At 40.1% G+C, this 25129-nt stretch overlaps 1 protein-coding gene across 1 annotated transcript; it reads left to right on the forward strand.

Moving 5' to 3' along the window:
* Positions 1 to 4765: 4765 nt before the first annotated feature.
* LOC105023493 (immunoglobulin lambda-1 light chain-like) lies at positions 4766 to 24401 on the forward strand. Its single transcript, XM_034291484.1, has 6 exons — positions 4766 to 4779; positions 4867 to 5193; positions 21092 to 21124; positions 21675 to 21974; positions 22408 to 22515; positions 22837 to 24401. The coding sequence occupies exons 1-6, from the start codon at positions 4776 to 4778 to the stop codon at positions 22983 to 22985; spliced, it is 921 nt and encodes a 306-aa protein (XP_034147375.1). The 5' UTR covers positions 4766 to 4775; the 3' UTR covers positions 22986 to 24401.
* Positions 24402 to 25129: the final 728 nt, after the last annotated feature.

The following is a 25129-nucleotide window of genomic DNA, read 5'->3' on the forward strand; positions in this document are numbered from 1 at the left end:
TGGCTCCAGTGAGCTAACGATCCAGTCAGTTGACGAGTCCCATTCTGCCACCTACTACTGTGCCTGTTATCAAAGCTCTGGAACCCACAGTGGGAACTGAAACACACAGCCTGAACTAAAACTATGTGGTTTGAATCAAGATGTAAATTCAATACACTGTCTCCTAACCCAGTTGTGTCTATAGTTCATGAATTCATCACACGGCTCTCCTGAGATGTTCTGTCCCATGAAGTCAGGATCTTACACCAAGTTAAGATAATGTAGCTTTCCTCTGTCTTTTGTGATTTAATGTTGCTGCATATTTGCTGCCGATTTACTCTTAATCTAGTCCAATCTCTCTATTTCAAAGACCTTTGGCATCACCATGATGAGTGTGACTAAGTTAATATATTGTTTGCTATTTGGTGGTCTCTAAACAATGCCTGATATAAAGAACTACAGTCAACATTACATAGAAACCCGGGTGTCCACTTCAATGGCCCAAAGTAACACAGGCTGTGAAAGTCAGGTTATGAAGTTCCTATTGTCTCATTGGTGCAGTGGGATCTAAATTGCCTTAGTGTGTAGGCCACCACCATTCTGTTGTACATTATGTGATTTTGCTTCCTGTTGTGTTGCCATGCATTGCTTGCTGCTAGCTGCTGTTAGCCACTTGCTGTTAGCTACTTGGCCATCTGCCACACATTCGGAATTTACCTATTATAAAGACGCAAGGGCAACAAACAACATTTCAATATGCTGTTAGAAAATCCTCTTTTAAGCTTACATTTTCTTTTGTAAAGTTCTTAACTACTGAACCTACATTTAAAACAATAGAAAGCATTTTATTATTGCTATTAAAACCATGATTTTGCACCTAATGCATTGCGTGTCCAGAATATTTCTGAAATGTCTGGCAAATTATAATGCGTCCGGACATGTTGACCGGCATGCAACAAATAAAGCGGAACTGTGTAGGGGGAGTACTCTCAGTAAATATAGGTTTTCATCAAGAAAAGGCTGTGACATTCAGTACCTCTATAAGACCTTTAGGGAATGTCACAAATGTCAGTTACGTTCCTTGTTAGCTGGGTATCTAAGTGAAATTCTATATTAACAGGTCTTCATCCAACTATTTAATCTACCTTTTCTACACTGTGATGGTAATTCAATGTATCGACACTCGGAGTAAGGGACACTGAGACAAAGTTCTCTTTGTACATTTGAACCGTTTTATTAACTATTAGGCACATTTGAGAGACGCGTCAACCGCTTACACACACATAATCGTCTGAGGAGTCTCTGACTCAATATAGCTCATTCAACCGTATATATCACATAGAAAAAGGGGTGTGGTAAGATGCTGCCATCTGTCTCATGTCAATCAAACACCTTTGTTCTATCACACAAGTCAAATGCTATCTTACCCCACCTTATCCTTCCTGCCATAATGTTTACTGTTGTGTTTACCTAAGCTTCACACAAAGGACAGCTCTCCTTCCCGCCATAAGTAACTTCTTCAATTCTAAGAGTTCTTACAGCATCTGGACAGACAATAGATGCCCCCTATGCAAATACAATGGGACTCAAGTCCTTTAATCAGTAAGAACGCATCAGGCTTCAGAAACTTCCCCAACAACACTGAAACTATTTGGACATAAATGGAGTGACTCACACCTGACCAGTCAAAGCTACAGTGGGGAGAACAAGTATTTGATACACTACCGATCTTGCAGGTTTTCCTATTTACAAAGCATGTAGAGGTCTGAAATTTTTATCATAGGTACCCTTCAACTGTGAGGGATGGAATCGAAAACAAAAATCCAGAAGATTTTTAAATAATTAATTTGAATTTTATTGCATGACATAAGTATTTGATCACCTACCAACCAATAAGAATTCTGACTCTTACTGGTTGGTTAGTTTTTCTTTAAGAAGCCCTCCTGTTCTCCACTCATTACCTGTATTAACTGCACCTGTTTGAACTCGTTACCTGTATAAAAGACACCTGTCCACAGACTCAATCAAAGAGAACCTCTCCACAATGGCCAAGACCAGAGAGCTGTGTAAGGACATCAGGGATACAATTGTAGACCTGCACAAGGCTGGGATGGGATACAGGACAATAGGCAAGCAGCTTGGTGAGAAGGCAACAACTATTGGTGCAATTATTAGAAAATGGAAGAAGCTCAAGATGATGGTCAATCTCCCTTGGTCTTGGGCTCCATGCAAGATCTCACCTCGTGGGGCATCAATGATCATGAGGAAGGTGAGGGATCAGCCCAGAACTACACGGCAGGACCTGGTTAATGACATGAAGAGAGCTGGGAAAAAGAAAACCATTAGTAACACATTACGCCGTCATGGATAAAAATCCTGCAGCGCACGCAAGGTCCCCCTGCTCAAGCCAGTGCATGTCCAGGCCCGTCTGAAGTTTGCCAATGACCATCTCTATGTTCCAGAGGAGGAATGGGAGAAGGTCATGTGGTCTGATGAGACAAAAATAGAGCGTTTTGGTCTAAACTCCACTCGCCGTGTTTGGAGGAAGAAGAAGGATGAGTACAACCCCAAGAACACCATCCCAACTGTGAAGCATGGAGGTGGAAACATCATTTTTTGGGGATGCTTTTCTGCAAAGGGGACAGGACGACTGCACCGTATTGAGGGGAGGATGGATGGGGCCATGTATTGCGAGGTCTTGGCCAACAACCTCCTTCCCTCAGTAAGAGCATTGAAGATGGGTTTTCCAGCATGACAACGACCCGAAACACACAGCCAGGGCAACTAAGGAGGGGCTCCGTAAGAAGCATTTCAAGGTCCTGGAGTGGCCTAGCCAGTCTCCAGACCTGAACCCAATAGAAAGTCTTTGGAGGGAGCTGAATGTCCGTATTGCCCAGCGACCGCCCCGAAACCTGAAGGATCTGGAGAAGGTCTGTATGGAGGAGTGGGCCAAAATCCCTGCTGCAGTGTGTGCAAACCTGGTCAAGAACTACAGGAAACATATGATCTCTGTAAATGCAAACAAAGGTTTCTGTACCAAATATTAAGGTCTGCTTTTATGATGTATAAAATACTTATGTCATGCAATGGATGGATGTTCCAGCATGACAATGTGACACAACGGTGAGCAAGCGGGGACCCAAATGCAGACACAGAGGCAGATGAGGGCGGTCCACAGTATTTATAGAACAACCAGGGAGCGGGCAGGCTCGCAGTGGGGGACAGGCAGAGGTCATTATCGGCACGGTCAGATGGTCGAAGGTACAAAGGTAGCAGGCAGGCTTGCGGTGGGGGACAGGCAGTGTTCGTTGTCGGGCGGTCAGATGGTTGAAGGTACAGGGGAGGGCAGGCAGGCTCATAATCCGGAAAACAGGCAAGGGTCGCAACCGGGGAAGAGAATGACAGATAGAGTGGGTAGTATAACACATAGAACGCTGGAAACGACTGTACAAGACAAGATGATCTGGCCACTGCCAAACAGAGAACAGGGTCTAAGTACACAGGGCTAATAGGGAACCAGGAACACCTGGTGAGGGGCGGGGACAAGATTACAGGTGAAACATATCAGGGTGTGACACAATGACCCAAAACACATGGCCAAGGCAACAAAGAAGTCGCTCAAGAAGAATCACTTTAAAGTCCTGGAGTGGCCTAGCCAGTCTCCAGACCTTAATCCCATAGAAAATCTCTGGAAGGAGCTGAAGGTTCCAGTTGCCAAACGTCAGCATTGAAACCTCAATGACTTGGAAAAGATCTGCAAATGTAGTGGGACAAAATCCCTCCTGAGATGTGTGCAAACCTGGTGGCCAACTACAAGAAACGTCTGACCTCTGTGATTGCCAACAAGGGTTTTGCCACCAAGTACTAAGTCATGTTTTGCAGAGCGGTCGAATACTAATTTCACTCATTACATTTGTTGTTATTCTTTCTCTCACTGTTCAAATAAAACTAGCAATAAAATTATAGACTGATAATTTCTTTGTCAGTGGGCAAATGTACAAAATCAGCAGGGGATCAAATACTTTTTTCCCTCACTGTATGGTGCTGATTTTAGAGACAATAAGTTAAGTGATCAAGCTGGAAGGCCACAGAGACACAAAGATTGTAGAAATGTTGCCTTTAATTCCTGCTTAAAAAAGAAAACATCTCAGTTTGTTTTTATTTAGTAATTGCAATCTCAGGGCAGAAATTGAACTAGTAGATTTAATTTACTAGGACAAATGATCAGTCTTCTTCAGCTGCATTAGTAATGATATGTGTGGCAGGTACCAGGGGTAGAACTGTTTACTGTGACTTTCAACATCAGAGTTATTTCAAAGTTGATGCAAGTTACAATCATCCACAAAATATTACTTCTCAGGCACGATAAAGGACAAAGGAAATGCCACCTACCAAAGTGGAACCCACACGAAGAACCGATCAACACAGCCGGTACTAAACTCAATGGGTTTCAACAAGTGTTTCCATTAATAGAAGAACTGTTTGAGACAACACACTCCTGCTTGTTTCATCTCACATCTTAATCAACTGTATGATCCAAAATATATTTCAGTAATGATATGTATAAGCAATTCAATTTTTAGGGATATATTATCTGATTTATATTAATGTTGTTTGTGAAAGCATGATGAAAATGTCAGTTTAACACAGACCTCTTATTGGGGCCCTTTCATTGTCACCCTTGAAGCTCCTCCCTGGTGCTCATTGTTATAAATATTTAGTAACCTTGATATTCTCACTGAATAACCACCTAATCACTGAACATGGATGGTGGTTTAATAATATACTCTCTCCTAATGGGTAAGTGCTTCATCCAACATGTATCTAAATATTTGAAATGGGTAACTATACTCATAGTTTTCCTTAAAGTTATCCATTATTTTTTAGTGACTGTTTCAGGGCAGAATCTGTACCAAGACCAGATATCAGAGACTAAGAGGCAAAGAAAGAGTGTCTCCTTCAACTGCAAAATTACTGGTCGGTGTTGGGAAGGCTATGTCTTCTGGTACCAGAAGAGAGAGAGTGAACCCTTCACTTGGATTCTTTGGACTGATTTAGATGATAATTCTGTAAGCTCAGACACCACTCATCCTCAGAGAGCAGATTTCTCTGTTAGTAAGGAGTCTGGTTCCAGTCAACTGAAGATCCAGTCAGTTAAAGAGTCCCATTCTGCCACCTACTACTGTGCCTGTTATCAAAGCTCTGGAACCCACAGTGAGAACTCATCCACACAGACTGTACTAAAACCCTGTGGTTTTATTCTATGTGTGAATAAATGAAAAGTGTTTGCATCACAGGGAGTTATTTCAATAAAAAGTGTGAGGACAACAGATACTGTTGTCCTCAAAAATTAGCATACCCTTGAAGAATTGCTGATATTTGTGAGCAAGCAAAACACATGTCTTTTATTTCTTATGGGGTTTTTAAGACTAGGGCTGATTTTAAGGTTTTACTTTTAACCTACAAAGTTTTACATGGACTAGCTCCTACTTATCTCTCTGAATTAGTCCTGCCTTCCATACCAACATGTACACTATGGTTTCAAGACATAGGCCTTCTTATTGTACCTACAATTTCTAAACAAACTGCTGGAGGCATGGTTTCTTTCATAGAGTTCCATTATTGGGGAATGATCTGTCAATTAATGTGACAGACGCAGGACTGATCTCAACCTTTATAGGTTGAGATCAATGTTACAACAAAGTATATCACTTATGTCTAATCATTATATACTCATCATTACATTTCCTGGTCCAATCGTTAACACAGAGTGGACCAGACCATAATTTACGGTACAAGGCTGATGACTGTGGTATTTGTCTGAAGGTTGTGAACTTCCAAACAACCCGAAGGCCATTAGACAGACCTGATCACTGACAACCAGCCACATACATCACAGTATACCAACCTTACATGACCAAAACAGTCCTTTCACACGTGTACTGTGCAGAAAATCGTTTCTTGGCTGATATCATAGAAAGTGCCTGACTTGAGGTGTTCACTTTGCATTCTAACTGTTGGATAGTTTTTCTTTTGTATTATAGAGTGGCTGGCTCAGGCTAGACTGTAATCGAAGAGCTTGTCAGCGACATCACTTCATTCGATATTTTAAGGAAATGACTTACAGTAAACAAACACAGAAAGATTGGTGAGCAGTCATCATACCATAGCAGTATATTCTGTATGTGGGTGTCATTATTCTGTGTCTGATTAGCTACTAAAGTTGTATTTTTTCAAATTAACTAAGTGGTATTGATACATACTGTAGAAAGAGCAGTGTACAATGGCTCAACAAAGAGAGTGATAATTTCACTACTTCCCAAAAGTATTGGATTGGTAGATAGTGGCGTGGGATAATGACCTGTCCAGAACTTTCTTACATTTCTTTTTATTTTGTGAAAGTTAACACATTGGGGTGAAAAAGTAAACATTGTAATGGTTATACAGCCATTGAGAACAACTACAGGAAGTGACATCATATTTGAAGTTAGGCCACTATACCAAAGGGACTGTTTCATCTTACGTCTTTAGCTCAGCTCCAACTGAACACAATCATCTTCAAGTTTAACAGAGAATACCTCAGAATGTCTCTAGGCTTGCCTGTCATAATTTACCAAAAGATTGTGTTTCTACTGTATACTGTGGTCATACTTAAAATATATGATTGAGGCAAAGGTTATAGAAACATCTTTGCATCTGGGAAAGTTAATCTCAATGTTTGTTTACCTTTTGTCAATGCAGATATTGGACCAGGAGATTTAATTTATTAGAACACAGGATCAGAGTGTCTCCTTCAGCTGTAAAAACACTGATAAACGTGGCTTGTATATCTACTGGTACTAAATGAAGAAAGGAGAACCACTTGATGGGATTTTCAGACTTCAAAAGAGGGATTGCAAAGTCAAAGACATTTACAACCATGCACAATATAATGACTTTGCCGTCATGAGAAAAGAGAACAACTGTGTTCTGAAGATCCAGTCAGTTAAAGAGTCCCATTCTGCCACCTGCTACTGTGCCTCTTATGATGGAACCCACAGGGAGAACTGATCCACACAGCCTGTAATAAAACTCTGTGGTTTTAATCAGTGAATGCATTACACTGCTCCTGCACTACAGGAAGTGACAGTCAGAGTAACTGTTTGTGACAACACACCCTGGCTAGTGTTTCACCTCCCATCTCATCAAAGAAACCAATTTTCAGAGACAATATCTCATTTAACTTGATAGGGTGGTGGTTAGTGTACTGAAGACATCTGACCCACGCATACCTCCTAATACTTATTGAACTGCTGTCCTTATGGTCAGTGGTTATATATAAATATATCTATATATATTTAGAAGTTAAGTTAGTAATTTTAATAAACTGACTTCTTAACCACGAATTTCACCAAACATGGACTGTGGTGTAATAATATACTCTCTTTTACTGAGTAAGTACTTCATCTAACCTGTATCCAAAAATGTAAATGCAGCACCCCTACTGTGAGTTTTTTTAGTCATGTATTTCTGTTTTCAGTGTCTGTTTCAGGACAGAATCTGTACCAGGACCAGATATCAGAGACTAGGAGAAAAGGACAGGCTGTCACCTTCAAATGTAGAATTACTGGCCAATGTTGGAGTAACTACATGTTCTGGTACCAGAAGAAAGATGGTGAACCTTTTACCTTTCAGAGTAGCTCCAGTGAGCTGAAGATCCAGTCAGTTGACGAGTCGCATTCTGCTACTTACTATTGTGCCTGTTATCAAAGTGGAAACCACAGTGGGAACTAAAACACACAGTCTGTACTAAAACTCTGGGGTTTTAATCAAGATGTAAATTAATTACAATGTCTGCACCACAGGAAAATATAATGAACCGCATAAGCAACATATTATGCGTTTATGTGATTGTGTCTGTGTGTGCATGCACGCTGCATCAGTAAACAAACATATATGTTATGTATGAACATGTGTGTGTGGTTGTGTGTATGTCTATGTGTTGCAGTGTAATTGTTGTGAGGCAGTGTGTTTGTTGGTAATCTAGTGTCCAATTGATATTTAGATTAGATTTAGATTAGATTCAACTTTACTGTCATTGACAAGTACAGTACAACGAAATACAGTTAGCGTCTAACGAGAAGTGCAAATACAAGAGGGCAGAAAATGTACAAGTTTTGAGTATAATATAAGTTGGAAATTAATAGTTGTGTGATGAGGCAGATGCAAGCACAAATGGCAATTCTAACTGTGTAATTGATATCAGTTAACAAGCCTTCATCAACATTTTTAAACTATCTTTTCTACACTGAGACTCTATTTGAATATAACTCACTCCTGACCAGCCGAAGCTAAGCAGTATTAATCGGTCTCATGAATTTTTAAGAAAAGTGCTCTTTCAGCAGAATTTTTTTTTCCCGTTTTTATAAAGAATCATATTTCCCTTGCGAATCATACCAAAGTGTAAAATAACCATTTTATAATGGGAATAGGTCATACTGTAACTATGTAAATATTGTCATGTTTGGCAGTTATGTGATGGTTTGTTAAAAGTCACCATAACAGTAGATTGGTAGAGGGTGGCATGGGATTATGGCCTGTCCGGAATATTCTTAAAAGTTTTTTTATTCTGTGAAAGTTTACACTTTGGTGTGAAACCAGTGTCCTTTGTCAGCTCCCCCTCTTCTAACTCCCTCTGATACCCTGGCTTGACTGTTGTTGCTGCCTGTGAGTGTTCTGTTTTAGGTGTCATTTAGTTTCTCTATGTTTATGGCAGTTAGGGCTTAGGGAGTAATGTTTAGAGTAGCTAGTTCATTTTGCCTGGTTAGGTAGGTTGGGTTAGGGGGTTTACTTTCTATGCTTTGGTTCCATCCAGACCCTTATACCTGTATTACCGTATAGTTTAGATAAATTCCCTGTAACGGTGCTTCTCTGTCTCTGCGTTTGCTTGCACCTACAACCCCATTCCTTCTTCCCACTCCACGGGGAGTTTACATGTAGCGAGGTGTTGCGTTCTCTCCCCCAGGAGGTGTACGTAACAACACAGTGGGTTACTTTGCATTTCTCCTTCACATAAATGCAGAGTGTGTCCAGCTGGAAAGGCCCATCTATCAGGTCATTCCTTGCTTCTCAAACAATTGAGCCTCATTGAATTTCAACTCTATTTTTCAAAACTATTTGGAACTCAAATTCAAAGCTGTTCACACATTTCAACTCCTTAAACTATTTTAAATCTTCCATTTTAACTGAAATTGGTAATCTCTACACTGACTGTCAGCAGTATACAAATCATTGTATGTCTTAATGCACAAAGACGATGTTCATTTTTATTCAACGTTGAAAGGAAATCTATGTATGGTGCTGATTTTAGAGACAATAAGTTAATTGATTAAGCTGGAAGGCCATCCTTAACTGACAGAGACAATGATTGATGCAAAGATTGTAGAAACGTTGCCTTTAATTCCTGCTTAAAAAAACAACATCACAATTGGTTTTTACTTGGTCATTGCAGTTTCGGTCTCAGGGCAGAAATTGGACCAGAAAGATCAGTGTCTCCATCAGCTGCAATAATACTGACGTGTGTGTCAGGTATGTACTTTGGTACAAAGAGTTATTTCCAAGTTGATGCAATTAACAACCATCCACAAAAAACTATTCTCAGGCACCATAAAGGACAAAGAAAATGTTCCATTCTACCACCTACCAAAGTGGACCCGGTAATAAATACTCCTGCTGGTTTCACCTCCCATCTTAATCAACTGTAAGATCCAAACTATATTTCAGTATTGATTTGTGAAAGCTATTTGATATTCAGTGCTATATTTTCTGATTTATATTAATGTTGTTGGTAAAAAGTCAGTTTAACACAGACCTTTAATTGGTGGCAACTCATGGTCACCATTGACTCTCCTCCTTGGTCCTCATTGTTATAAATATTTAGTAGCTTTGTTGTTCTCACTGAATAACCACATGTTAACTGAACGTGGATGGCTTTATAATATTATACTCCTAATGGGTAAATGCTTCATCCAGTATATTATATAAATATTTGAATGAAGTAACTCTAATTTTAGATTTTTTATAGTCATCAATTTCTATTTTTCAGTGTCTGTTTAAGGGCAGAAGCTGTACCAAGACCAGATATCCGAGACTATGAGTTACTGGTCAGTGTGTCTGGAACCATGTCTCCTGGTACCAGAAGAGAAAGGGTGAAACCTTCCTGTCAGCTCAGACACCACTCATCCTCAGAGAGTAGAATTCTTTGTTATGAAGGAGTCTGACTCCAGTCAAATGTAGATTCAGTCAGTTCATGTTTACCATTCTGCCACCTACTGCTGTGCCTGTTTTCAAAGTGGAACCCACAGTGAGAACTCATCTGCAGCCTGTAATAAAACTCTGTGGTTTTAATCAAGATGTAAATTCATTACACTGCTCCTGCACTACAGGAAGTGACAGTCAGAGTAACTGTTTGTGACAACACGCCCTGGCTAGTGTTTCACCTCCCATCTCATCAAATACACTTTAGACTTTTATTTAACTTCATGGTGTGGTTGTTAGTGTGATGAAGACATCTGACCCACACATACCTCTTAAGACTTATTGATCCTCTGCCCTTATGGTCAGTGGTTATACAAAAGTGTATGTACATATATATATATATATATATATATATATATATATATATATATATATATAATGAGAATTTAAGTTAGTAATTTTGATTATCTGACTTCTTAACAACAAATTCACTGAACATGGACTGTGGTATAATAATATACTCTCTTATTCTAGGTATGTATGTAATCTAACCTGTATGCAAATATTTAAGTAACCCAACTGCGTGTATTTTATTAAAACATTTTGTTTTTCAGTGGCTGTTTCAGGACAGAAACTCTACCAGGACCAGATATCAGAGACGAGGAGAAAAGGACAGAGTGTCTCCATCAGCTGCACAGGTACTGGTCTATGTGGGGCTAACTACATCCACTGGTACCAGAAGAAAGATGGTGAAGCCTTCACTTGGAGAGAATCCAGTAAATCCACTGAGCTGAAGATCCAGTCAGTTGATGAGTCCCATTCTGCCACCTACTACTGTGCCTGTTATCAAAGCTCTGGAACCCACAGTGAGAACTGATACACACAGCCTGTACTAAAACTCTGGGGTTTCAATCAAGATGTGAATTCATGAAAACAAAATGTTTGCACTACAGGATTGACAAACTGTATTATGAGTAACTGTTTGAAACACACTACAGCTTGTTTCACCTCTGATCTTAATAATCAACTGCATTTAAACTACATTTCAGTACTGTACTGTTACAGATAGTGTATACTGCTTTTCATTATGGTGGACTCTGTCAAATGACCCGCCTGCTGGTCTATAGGCACTTTTGAATGTGTGACAGTTGTATATTGCTCAGCAGATAACCATCAATTCGTATAAAGTGTGTAGGTTCCATTATGTTTTTGTACAGCTTAATGTTTGAAACTGCAGTTGGTGAGCGACTTCAGGATTTCATTTGAGACTCCCAAGATAGAAAATGCCCTTGAGCAAGGTACTTGCCACTAAATGCTTCTGTAAATTGCTCTGCATAGGAGTGCCTACCCACTGAGCAATGAATGTTACTCAATGTTGAAATCGGATTGAAATCTCGTCATGGCCCTAATTGCACCTTCGTTCCAACCATTGAAAATTCATCATTAGAAGCACAGGTAATTCCTTTATATACAGAACTGAATTTCTCTCTATTGTTGTAAGATAACACTTTTTCATTTAGTTTCTGTATGTTTATGGCAGTTAGGGCTTAGGGAGTAATGTTTAGAGTAGCTAGTTCATTTTGCCTGGTTAGGTAGGTTGGGTTAGGGGGTTTACTTTCTATGCTTTGGTTCCATCCAGACCCTTTTACCTGTATTACCGTGTTTTGGGGATAATAAATTCCCTATAATGGTTCTTCTCCGTCATCCTTGCTAGTACCTACAACCCCATTCCTTTTTCCCACTACACAGGGAGTTTATGTGTAGCGGGGAGGGGAAGGCAACACTTCGGTTATCTCTTTCACATTAATGCAGTGTGTCTAGTCTGTCCTTGGAAAGGCCCATTTACCAGGTCTTTCCTTGCTTCTCAAACAATTGAGCCTCATTGAATTTCAACTCTATTTTTCAAAACTATTTGGAACTCAGTCTCAGGGCAGTAAAAAACACACTAAATATGTTTAGAACTTTCTTCTGTCGATTTTTTTTTTTTTATGTCACAAATCCAACATTCCTCCTGTATCCGGGCTTGGGACTGGCAAATGCAGTGATTTATTTTTGTGCAGTGATTTATTTTAGACAAAGAACATTTTACATTTACAACCCGCCCTGAATGTAAGCCAGGGCGGGATCAGCCAGCGGCAGCTTCCTACATGCGCAATTCATTTGCAGTATGTGGACGCAGAGGGGTGAACATCTCCTGCTCTGACTGCAGCTGGGAGGGACTGCTGCCTGAGGACAGGGCCGTCTGTGAGTCCTTTGGGACGGGGGAGGGACCCATGACAGAACCCGCTGCTCGCTGAGAAGAGTAAGCACGATACATGCTTTCACGTCAGTCTCCAAAAGTCTCCAGTAACAGCAGAAAAAGTCATTAGATTTGTCGCTAGAGTCACTAGAGAGGTCTGAATACTCGCTAAATAGAGTGACAAAGTCGTTATGTTGGCAACACTGCATCAATGTTAGCGTGCAGTCTTTTGTAATAGCTGTCTATGAGGACCCAAATTATTGGCAGGTGGTATAGCTGCTCATTCGTCTTGGCAAAATGCCTCCAGGTCATGCAAAGTCTTTGGTTGTCTTGCATGAACAGCACATTTGAGATCTACCCAGGGTGGCTTGATGATATTAAGGTCAGAAGACTGTGAAGGCCACACCAGTACCTTCACCTCTTTCTGCTGTAACCACTGGAGGGTCAACTAGGCCTTGTGCTTAGGGTCATTGTCGTGATGGAAAGTCCAAGGGCATCCCATGCACAGCTTTCATGCAGAAGAATGCAAATTGTCTGCCAGTATTTTCTGATAAGTTATATTCATCTTGCCATACATTTTCACCAGATCCCACATGCCTTTAGAGCTCACACACCCCAAAAACATATTTGAGCCACCACCATGCTTCACAGTGGGGGTATTCTGTTCACTATAGGTCTTGTTGACCCCTCTCCAAACATAGCACTTATGGTTGTGACCATAAAGCTCTATTTGGGTCTCGTCACTCCAAATTAGTGTGCCAGAAGCTGTGTGGCGTGTCAAGGTGTTGTGGGGCATATTGTAACCGAGACTGGTGCAGTAAAGGCTTCTTTCTGGCAACTCAACCATGCAGCAAATTTTTATTCAAGTATCATCTTATTGTGCTTCTTGAAATAACCACATCGTCTTTTTCCAGAGCAGCCTATATTTCTCCTGTGTGTGTTTTTCTGTGTATCCCGAACAATTCTTCTGGCAGTTTTGGCTGAAATCTTTTTTGGTTTACCTGACCTTGGCTTGGTATCAAGAGATTCCCGGATTTTCCGCTTCTTAATAAATGATTTAACAATACTGACTGGCATTTGCAAGGCTTTGGTTGTCTTTTTATATCCCTTTCCATCTTTATAAAGTTCCATTACCTTGTTACACAGGTCTTTTGACAGTTCTTTCTGCTCCCCATGGCTCAGTATCTAGCCTGATCAGTGCATCCACGTGGGAGCTAACAAACTCATTGACTATTTATACACAGACACTAATTGCAATTTTAAAAGCCACAGGTGTGGGATATTCACCTTTAATTTACATTTTTACCTGTGTGTGTCTCCTTGTGTGTCTGTAACAAGGCTAAACATTCAAGAGTATGTAAACTTTTGATCAAGGTCATTTGGGGGATTTCTGTTGTCATTATGATTTAAAAAGGAGCCAAACAACCATGTGATCATAAATGGCTTCCCACGAGCCCACACGCATTTATTAATCATTACAACTTGTACTCTTAAAATGTTCACCCGGTACAGCCAGAAGAAGACTGGTCACCCCTCTGAGCCTGGTTCAGGCTGGGTGTTATGTAAAAGCACTTTGGGACAATTTCTGTTGTATAAAGGGCTTTTGAAATACATTTGATTGATTGATTGATTGACATGATTACTATCCTTAAATAAAATTTAAAAAATTGCATGATCAGTCATATTTTCTAAATCAATGCCAAAATTTCACAATTTCTGCCAGGGTATGGAAACGTATTATTATTATATTTCACCCATTCTGGGGATTTGGGACAAATCATGTTACATATTACTGATCAACATACTAATTAAAATAATTCATTTCATTTCAACTTATAAACTCGCCCTGTGCCAGAAAACACCTACTGATAAAAACATAGGTGTAAAAATGAGCTATTACAATCATTTTTGTTTTAAAATAATAAAAAAGATGAAACTGTTTTTGTAAACGATGGTGGTAGTGAGGAGGACCCAGTTGCAGGTTTTGTGTGTACAGGTTTTGTAACTGATAATCTCACCCAAAAGTCGACAACGAATAGTAGGAAACAATAATCCACAGAGACACTACAAACAGCTGGAACTTAAATACAAACAGTGATCAAGGTAAATGAAACCAGGGGTGGATAATGATGAAGGCATGAAACGATAACGAATCCGGGAATTAGTTCATGGATGAAAGGAAACCGGGAGTGCACGGCACAATGGCGCTTGCCTTCACTGTACTGTGACAGTTGGCCCTTTAAAGTTGTTTCCCAGATTTTTGTCAACTCCGTCAGATCTCTACAAAAACATCAGGAATGAATCAGGATTAAAAAGGCTCAAAAAGGGTTATCCTTAGGACCCCTCTCTCACTCTCACCTGTTTTCAAAAAAATCTATATATTTTTCCATTTTATGGAGCTGACACCTATGCGGAAGAATGTGACATAACTTAGTTCTCTTTTGTAATTGAATTGTGTTTGAAAGTAGTTATTTAAAGTTCTTTGAATACCATTACTATGTTAAAGGATACATTTGCTATTTTTGAACCTGGGGCCTATTTACCGATTATCTAGCATGCTCCTAGTTCTTTGAGAATTTTTTTTTACTTCATTTGTTATAGCCTACTTTTCCTGCATTCTCTCTCTGGGCTATAATGGAAGCGAATGGCTGAGGTCGAATGATATAACGTTCGTAAATGTATGGTACATACATTTTTACAAAACGGGAAGGTCGAGGTGTATTGATATACAGTACTCAGCATAAATGAGTACACCCTAACAGATGTCTTAGAAAATCATCTGTCTCTCTTTAGAATTCATACTTTCTATGGGATCCTATACAATAAAATATTTTTAGCAACTCTGGTTCATTGGTTGCAAATTAGATTTGTCAGTAGGAAAAAACTAAACTGAAAGTTTTTGAACAAAGTGATTTCAGACCTTGGTACAATAATGTGTACATCCAGATTAAGTTTTCGGGAATTCAACTTGGTAATTGCTAATTTACTAGAATTTAACAACAGACATCAACAGACACAACTAGCCAATCATCAGGCAGGTTGCTGCAAGATAATTGACAATTAAGGGTGTTATTTAACCTATACAGTCTCCTCCCAGTCAATGCTTTCAATTATGCACCACATGGAAGAGAAATGTCACAATCTTGAGAAAGAAAGTCATTTCTTTACACAAATAAGGTCAGGGCTACAAGAAAATTAGTAAAGCATTGCTAATCAGTTGAAATACAGTAGCTAAGGTTATTCAAAAATTCTAAAAGGATGTACCTGTGACAAGCATTCTGAGCCATCCAGGCCATCCACAGAAGCTAACACCTTAAGATGAGCATTTTGTCCTAAGAAAAGTTGAGGTAAATCGCCATGCAAGTTCATCTCAGTTAGCTACAGCTATAGAAAGACAAACTGAGGTGACTGTTTCACGTGACTCAATACGACATAAGCTGCACAGGAGTAACTTGCAAGGGTGTCGTCCACGAAGGAAGCCACTGCTAAAGCCCATGAACAGAAAAGTCCATTTAGCATTAGCCAGGGCCCATGTTGACAAAAGTGAAGAATATTGGGACTCCATTCCTTGGTCAGATGAGACAAAGGTCAATGAATGGCGGCCGTGTTCTTCTGTGGGGTTGCATGCTGCAGGTGTCAGGGAATTGCACTTCATTGAGGGCATCATGAACTCACAGATGAACTGCAAAATACTGAAAGAGAGGATGCTACCATCTGTCCACACCCTAGGTTACCATGCACTCTTTCAACATGATAATGACCCTAAACATACATCCAAGGCCACTGCTGCATTTCGGAAATTCCTCTAGCCAAAGTCGAAATTCTGTTCCTCTATCCATTTGAAAAAGTGATTTCCCAGTAACTCACTGCCTTCCTGAAGACAAATAATATTTTTACACAATGCTGCAGTCCAGTTTTAAACTCTATAATAGTAATTAGACTGCGCTCGTGAAGGTGGTAAATGACCGTACATCAGATTGCATCAGAAAGCGGTTCTGCACCTGCACTTGTCCTTCTTGGCGTTAGTGTTAGTGCTTGGTGTTAGTGGCATTAGACAGCATTGATCACTCCATTCTTTGGAGAGATTGAAAACCCTTGTTGAGCTATGTGGACATGCTTCTGTCTGTGTTTCCCTACTATGCAGACGACACACAGGGAGTTGTAGGGAAGCCCCAAAAGGGTGTACCCTGGAAGCAAGGCCGTATCAAGGAAGCCAGAAATACTGAGGTACTGGTCAAGCGTCACACAAATTAACTGATATCATGATCATTTTGAAACTGTGTAAGTTGAATACTTGATTTCATGACTAAACAGTATCTGTAATGCTTCATTGGCTTTATGACATAAATGTTTAATTTATTCCAAGAGAACCAGTGATCTTCTCTTTGATTATTTAAATCAATATAAAACACTTCAAAGTTAAACTGTCACGGTACGATGAAGACTAGTGCCATCGTGCCGTGCACTCTCGGTTCCCATCACAACATGAACTCACCCTGGACACATTCATTGTCATCTCATCTTCATCCTCTTATCCGGTATTGGGTCGCGGGGGCAGTAGCTCCAGCAGGGGACCCCAAACTTCCCTTTCCCGAGCCACATTTGCCACCTCTGACTGGGGGATCTCGAGGCGTTCCCAGGCCAGTGTCGAAATATAATCTCTCCACCTAGTCCTGGGCCTACCCCGAGGTCTCCTCGGGAGACGTCCTGGGAGCACCTAGTCCTGGGCCTCCCTAGGGAGACGTCCTGGGGGCATCCTTACCAGATGCCCGAACCACCTCAACTGGCTCCTTTCGACGCAAAGGAGCAGCGGCTCTACTCCGAGTTCCTCACGGATGGCTGAGCTTCTCACCCTATCCCTAAGGGAGAAGCAAGCCACCCTTCTGAGAAAACCCATTTCAGCCGCTTGTACTCGCAATCTTGTTCTTTCGGTCATGACCCAGTCTTCATGACCATAGGTGAGGTTAGGAACGAAAATTGACCGGTATACTGAGAGCTTTGCCTTCCGGCTCAGCTCTCTTTTCGTCCCAACGGTGCAGTAAAGCGAATGCAATACCGCCCTCGCTGCTCCGATTCTCTGGCCAATCTCCCACTCCATTGTCCCCTCACTCGCGAACAAGACCCCGAGATACTTGAACTCCTTTACTTGGGGTAACGCCTCATTCCCTACCAGGAGAAGGCACTCCATCGGTTTCCTGCTGAGAACCATGGCCTCAGATTTAGAGGTGCTAATCCTCATCCCAACCGCTTCGCACTCGGCTGCGAACCGGTCCAGTGAGTGCTGAAGGTCACTGACCGATGATACCATCAGGACCACATCATCCGCAAAAAGCAGCGATGAGATCCCCAGCCCACCGAACTGCAACCCCTCCCCACCCCGACTAGGCCTCGATATCCTGTCCATAAAAGTTACAAACAGGATTGGTGACAAAGCGCAGCCCTGGCGGAGGCCAACCCCCACCTGGAACGAGTGCGACTTACTACCGAGAACCCGAACACAGCTCTCACTTTGGACGTACAGGGATTGGATAGCCCTCAGAAGGGACCTCCTCACCCCATACTCCCGCAGCACCTCCCACAGTATCTCCCGGGGGACCCAGTCATACACCTTCTCCAGATCCACAAAACATATGTAGACTGGATGGGCATATTCCCAGGCCCCATCCAGGATCCTTGCAAGAGTAAAGAGCTGGTTGGTTGTTCCGCGACCAGGACGGAACCCGCCTTGTTCCTCTTCAATCTGAGGTTCGACTATCTGCCGAACCCTCCTTTCCAGTAACTTTGAGTAGACTTTCCCAGGGAGGCTGAGAAGTGTGATACCCCTGTAATTGGCACACACCCTCTGGTCCCCCTTTTTGAACAGGGGAACCACCACCCCGGTCCGCCACTCCTTAGGCACATTCATTGTCGTCTCCCATAATCATGCACACCAGGTCCCAGTCATCCCATCAGTATGTGTTTAAATCTATCTCCTCTGCTCCCCCCAGTTGTTGGTTATGGTCGATATATGTTGCATGTACCTGGTGAGTGGTTTTGGTGTGCTGCTAAGTTTTAGCGCTCTATTTTGTTTCAGTTTATTTTTGTATTCAGTGTTTGTTTGATTAAACTACCATTCGAATGCAAGTAAACCTGCGCTTGGTTCCTCCTCTCCACCACCACGTTACATAAACATTGATAATTTGGTATGTATCTATGTGCAACAAAAAGGATTCACTACTGTTCAAAGGATTGGGGTCACTTACAAATATTTTTTCATTAATACAATGTACACATTGTAAATATTAAATATTAATATAAATGACTATTGTTGCTGGAAACTACAGATTTTCAATGGAATATCTACATAGGCCCATTATCAGCAACCATCAGACCTGTGTTCCAATGGCACATTGTTTGCTAATCCAAGTTTAAAATGATATGTGATCATTAGAAAACCCTTTTGTGATTATTTTAGCACCACTGAAAACTGTTGTGGTGATTCAAGAAGCAATAGTACTGGCCTTCTTTAGTATATTTCAGTATCTTCAGCATCAGAGATTGTGAAATGAAGGCAATTCCATGTGAGAAATCTTGTACAACGATGTGTACTGCTCCCTTCACAGAATGGAGTAGTACACATGCGCAAACTGGCTCTACCCATAATATAAAGAGAGGTGGGAGGCGACTACTGGTAGCATAAGGCGTTACCTGCAGCCCATTCAGATTGTACAGGTAGTCCAGCTCCTCCAAGATGGCACATCCATACGTGCCCTCGCAAGAAGGTTTGCTGTGTCTCCCAGTACAGTCTCAAGAGCATGGAGGAAATACCAGGAGAGGGGCAGTTACACAAGGAGAGCTGGATAGGGCCATAAAAGGGCATCAACCCAGCAGCAGGACTGGTATCTGCTCCTATGTATGAGGAGAAACAGGAGGAGCACTGCCAGAGCCTGACAAAATTACCTACTGGTGTGCATGTTTCTGACCAAACTATCAGAAACAGACTCCATGAGGGCCCGACATCCTCAAGTGGGACCTGTGCTCACAGCCCAGCACCATGCAGCTCGATTGGCATTCGCCAGAGAACACCAGAATTGGCATGTCCGCCATTGGTGGCCCATTCTTTTCACAGATGAGAGCAGGTTCACACTGGGCACATGTGACAGACGTGAAAGAGTCTGCAGACACCGTGGTGAACATTATGCTGCCTGCAACATCTTCCAGCATGACCAGTTTGGTGGTGGGTCAGTGATGGTCTGGGGAGGCACATCCTTGGAGGGTCACACAGACCACCACATGCTCGCCAATGGTACCCTGACCGCTGTTAGGTACCGGATTGAAATCTTCAGATTCATTTTCAAAATGTATGCTGGTGCAGTGGGCCCTGGGTTCCTCCTGGTGCAGGACAAAGCCTGGCCTCATGTGCCCAGAGTGCTTAGGCAGTTCATGGATAACAAAGGCATTGATGCCATTGACTGGCCCTCACATTCCCCAGACCTGAATCCAATTGAGAACCTTGCTGCATCCAATGCCACCAAGTAGCACCACAGACTGTACAGGAGCTCAGTGATACCCTGATCCAGGTCTGGGAGGAGATCCCCCAGGACAACATCCGCTGTCACATCAGGAGCATGCCCAGACATTGGCGGGAGAACATACCGGCATGTGGGGGACATACACACTACTGAGTCACATTATGATTTGCCGTGATGAAATTCACGCAAGATGGAACAGCCTGTGATTTCAATTGTATACTTAGATTTTAGGTGTAAATTTGAAACTAGCCCTCAATTGGTTGGTTTCCATTGACCATTGTTACGTCATTTTGTTCTCAACAAATTACGAATGTACTGTTAGGTTTTTAACCTTTAACATATTTCGTTCATCGAGACCCGATTTGTGATTTTAGTGTTCCCTTAATTTTCTGGAGCATGTGCTGAGATGTCCTTTTGGATATATGGAATACCCTCTCCAATTTTTCTGGTGTCCTAGGAGGCCATGAAAACACCTCAGAACAACCTGGTCTGACGACTCGGTTTCCCTTCCCAAAGACCTCCTGTTTGTGTTGCAAATTTAGTTGCTGCCTGATGATTCCTGCAGTCACGGCCTGAACCCACCTGGTCGTTCCTGTCCTTGTCCAACTGATTGTGAAGCTGATCTGGAATCTGCCTGAAGACTCCGGGACTGTTGGTCATATGAACATGCAAAAACACTGATGTGGCCCAAAAGGATACATACTCTTAGAATCTCCAATTGGGGAGAGCACAAATTTAAGATCTGCAGAGAAGTATTAAAGTGTTAAGTATTTTTTTTTTTTTTAAAAAGCAATGACAATGTTTTTGCTCTTCATGGGGTATTGTGTGTAGATTAATGGCAAAAAAGTAAATTTTTTATATTAAAAATTATTTCCATAACAAAACAAAATTTGGAAGATAGGAAGAGGTCTGAATACTTCCATATAACTGTACAATATAAAATATATTCCATGGATGATTAAGGGATGTTGATAATGTTGAAAATTATACATTCGATCATGTTAAGATGACAAAAAGTGTCAGGTCTTCATTTGTAGATTAAGGACAAAACCTATTTTAAAACTAACCAAGACACAATGCAGACCACTTTTTGACAAGGGAGTTTCCACTGTGGCATGGGTGAAAGTATTTGGCTCCGGGACTAGACTTTATGTAACCGGTAAGAGACACATTTGTAATTATTTATCAGATAAATAAGTAGATATATGGAAACATTGATGCTTAATCTAGTGCTGATAAGTTTCCAAAACTTTTGGAAATAATGCTCCACATTTTATTCATATGATCATTCCATGTTAAAAATATTACAAGGATTTTATGATTTGAAAGTTTATTAATAACTAGAACAATTTATTATTCCCGATATCATGGATATATTTGGAATGTCTTAGGATATCTTCATTGTAACTTAAATTTGTGATAAATTATTTGCCATGAAAAAAAAAGTGTGATAAATTATTTAATTATTAGTTGTTTGCTATAGGGCAACATGCAGCGATAATGTTATTTTTTCATTTATGTGATTTAAAATATATAGATTTTTATTGTATTTTATTGAGGATTGTTGTTATAAAAATATTTTAATAGCTGTTAGATAGTTATTGAAGTTAGATAGTAGATGAAGTTATTTATAGAAAATTGACAGTACAGCTAGGAATAAAATAAAGGCTTTAGGACTTAATATTGTTCCATTATTGTTTCTCCTGAAGATGATCCAATCAAAACACCCAAATTGACAGTCTATCCAGCATCTGAACCTGAGCCGAATGGGAAGACCACCCTGCTATGTCTGGCTAGTGGCATGTTTCCAGACATAGTCAAGATCTCATGGAAAATGAAGGATAAAACTGGCCGAACAATTGAGGTGCCGAAAGGAGAAGAGGTTCAACAGAGGGATGAAAGAAAGACGACCAGTATGATCATCATTGATAAAGTCAAGGCTGTTGAAAATAATTTAATCTGTTCGGTGAAGCATGAAGGAGGCAATAACGAAGTTGAAACACCACAAGGTAAACCCAGTCACTAATAACTTTTAATGAGGTACTATAATTTCCAATATTATTATTATAGAACTTTCAATATTTATTCCTGTCGTTTGTGTTTCATGCATTGGTTATTTAACTTCTCCTTTGTGGAACCCAAGTCAATAAATATATTTGAACTATTCCAATATATAGTTGGACTGAGATGACTTGTAAACTCATCATCAATCACTTGATTAGTAAATCAGTTGTACTAGATTAGGACTAAAACAGTTGTCTAGGTGTCCCCTAGGAGAGGTTCAAGAACTCTATTCAACCATTAAAATGTTCATATCAACAAGTTAAAAGAAAAGTACAAACCAATGTGACCCTCTTGGAAACTGCTTTGGAATGTTTTGTAGTTAATGGATATTTTAAATTAAACTAATAATAATAATATTAGATACATATTTTTGTTCAGTCATGTTCACAGAGAAACCGACTGAAGTTCCTCCAACCACCATGGTTGTACCAACCTGTCCTCCCAGAAATGAATCTCAGGGCCCAGCGACACTGGAGGTTGCATACGGTAACGTTTAGGTTTATTTCATGTTTCAAGGTTGGGGTCAGTACAAAACTATACATTTTAAAAAGGCCATTTTGAGTGGCTGGATGATTATAAAAACTATTTTGGACCAGTCACTTAGGACCAGAAACCAGAAACTTCAGTGCAATTGTGCTTTGTTATAACGGGACAGAGAATGACATTCACTATTTGACATGTTTTGATTTGCATGGTGCCATGGAGCTGAAAACATAATCCCACTTTTCCTGAAAATGTCAGCCTGATCCAAACATTTCCTTTAAAAACAGCAAGTAAGTCTGGCCTTACTATTTTTCTCCTCCCCAGATTCCTTCCAGTCAATGGTCAGTTTGAATCTGGCCTCTCTGGCTTATACGTTGATGATAGTGAAGAGCCTGGTGTACTGCTGTGGGCTCGCTGTCCTGCTTCAACTCAGGAATAAGGGAAGTAGACCCAGCAGCCTCTACATTTACTGAAAAGATAATCATCAGTATTGATAATTTTAGTCTGATATATTTGTCATCCTATAGAGGTTAAACATGTAAGCAATTAAATGTGTAATCTATACATTAAACATAATCTATAGCAGTCTTTCACAAACCTTTCTTTCCCAGGACTGACAAATTATGGCAATATGGTTTTCTTAGGACACATTGGGGCTATTGAAAAACATGATTAAGTAAAAATGATTTTATCTTGAGGCTACTCATAATGTTAATTAACACCCCAAACTATGTCAAACTAAACAACATTTTAACTTCAATTAAAATTGAAGTTTCAATAGGTCAATAGTTTGTACTGACTTCCATGCATCAAAATATGAAACATTTATGAAAATGTAACAGAAGATGAAGTACATAAATTACTGTAGAAAAGGAGACATAAGTTGCTTTCAATTGAGAATTTGCCAAAGTCCCATGTATGTCCTACAGTACACAGCTTGTGAAGAAAACCGACCAGATGTACAACATGCCACGCCTTGCATTTCAGGATTCGTAATAGTTAATAGTTTAAACATTATAGCCAAAAAAGAAAAAGGTGACCAATATGAAGAGTTTGAAGTGTCCCTAAAACAACTGTGTTGTTATGGTCAATATTTACCCGTCGATGGAGAATGGTGGTTCAGAATGCTTCAGATGGCGGTTACAGAGCGGAGAGTGATTACACACACATGCATTCACACACAAACGTATATACAATGCTCGCCATGATAATTTTTTTAGTATCTTCTGTAGCCCCACAAAGAAGTTGGGGCCTTCCCAGAAAACCATAACTCCTGCTGAGACAATTAATCTTGTTTACCTGATTCCATTTCTAAAGCCACATTTCATGATGTTTGGACTACTGTTGCCTTTTTTGAGTTATTACTGTGAAAAGTGTACCTATTTTGTAATAGAATGATTTCATGTTGCTTTTTACAATGTTAAATGGATGTTCTAGTACAAGGCTATTGTGTGATGTTCTGCTGTCCTTGCTGAACAGGATGTACCTACAGCAGTTACAGCTAACATCTCAAGGACTGTATACATCTTGCAATGTTGATCTCAGCAGACCAGCTTGTAGGACGTAGTTTAACCATGAATAGGAGAGGGGCACAAAATGGGCTGTACTGAGTGTATATAGGCATGAGCTCAAACTTAGACAGAGAGCTCTTGACCTTTCTCTGCTGAGTGTGTTGGTAACTGCTCCGGATATGCAAATATTAAATAAAGCTTTGTATTTCCTTAAGAATGTGCCTTTTCTCAATACTATTGCCAGAACACTGCCCAAATGTCTGAGCCATAAGTGTGACCTACAAACAAAACCAGCAGAGAAAATCCTATAACATTTTCATGAAGAATTAACTATTGATTTAAATGATGGAGCCGACAATAACCTTTATGTGGTGTTCAATGCAGGCTTAAAAATATATCTGACCTTGTTCAATTGGAAAAATATGCTAAATTGCAAACAGATTTGACAGGGAGCAAATACATTTTCACAGCACCATAAAAAATACTGTGTTCTGATACTTGGAACATGATGGCAAATTAAATATTTGCTAATTTTGTTGATCATATCAAAAAATATAAGTACTGGGCGGTATAAAAAATGTGCAGTATATTCTTAGATTAATGTGGTGTGTATGGATTGCACAATATCAAAAACAAGTACCTTTTGTAATTTTTGATGAGTATTGAGTTGGTTATTCATGGAAAACTTTGTTGGAGGTTCATGTAAATGTTTATTTTCGTGATTAATCATACTTGGTCAAATTTAACCAGCTAACATAACAGTTGAACCTAAATAATGAACAAGGGTGGTGAAATATCCTTCAATGTGACTACATTATTTTTTATAAAATCTGTTCTTGATTTATACAGAAATATCAACCAAAATTAGCTTTTTAGATAAACATTTATTTGTTAAAAATGTATCCCCAATACCAATAAATATATATCATCTTCCAATCTAATCTTTTCAAATAAATACTTCATATAATCTAATATGATTTAAAAAATGTATTTATTTACTATGCATAATAGAGACATTATGCTTTATATTTGCATCTATTAACAAATTACTTAGCGCTCTTTCAGCAGTAAAAGTAAGTCTGACTAAAATCTTTGAATTGTGTTTT

The sequence above is a fragment of the Esox lucius genome, chromosome 3 (assembly GCF_011004845.1).
Source record: "Esox lucius isolate fEsoLuc1 chromosome 3, fEsoLuc1.pri, whole genome shotgun sequence".
NCBI classification, from domain to species: Eukaryota; Metazoa; Chordata; class Actinopteri; order Esociformes; family Esocidae; genus Esox; species Esox lucius.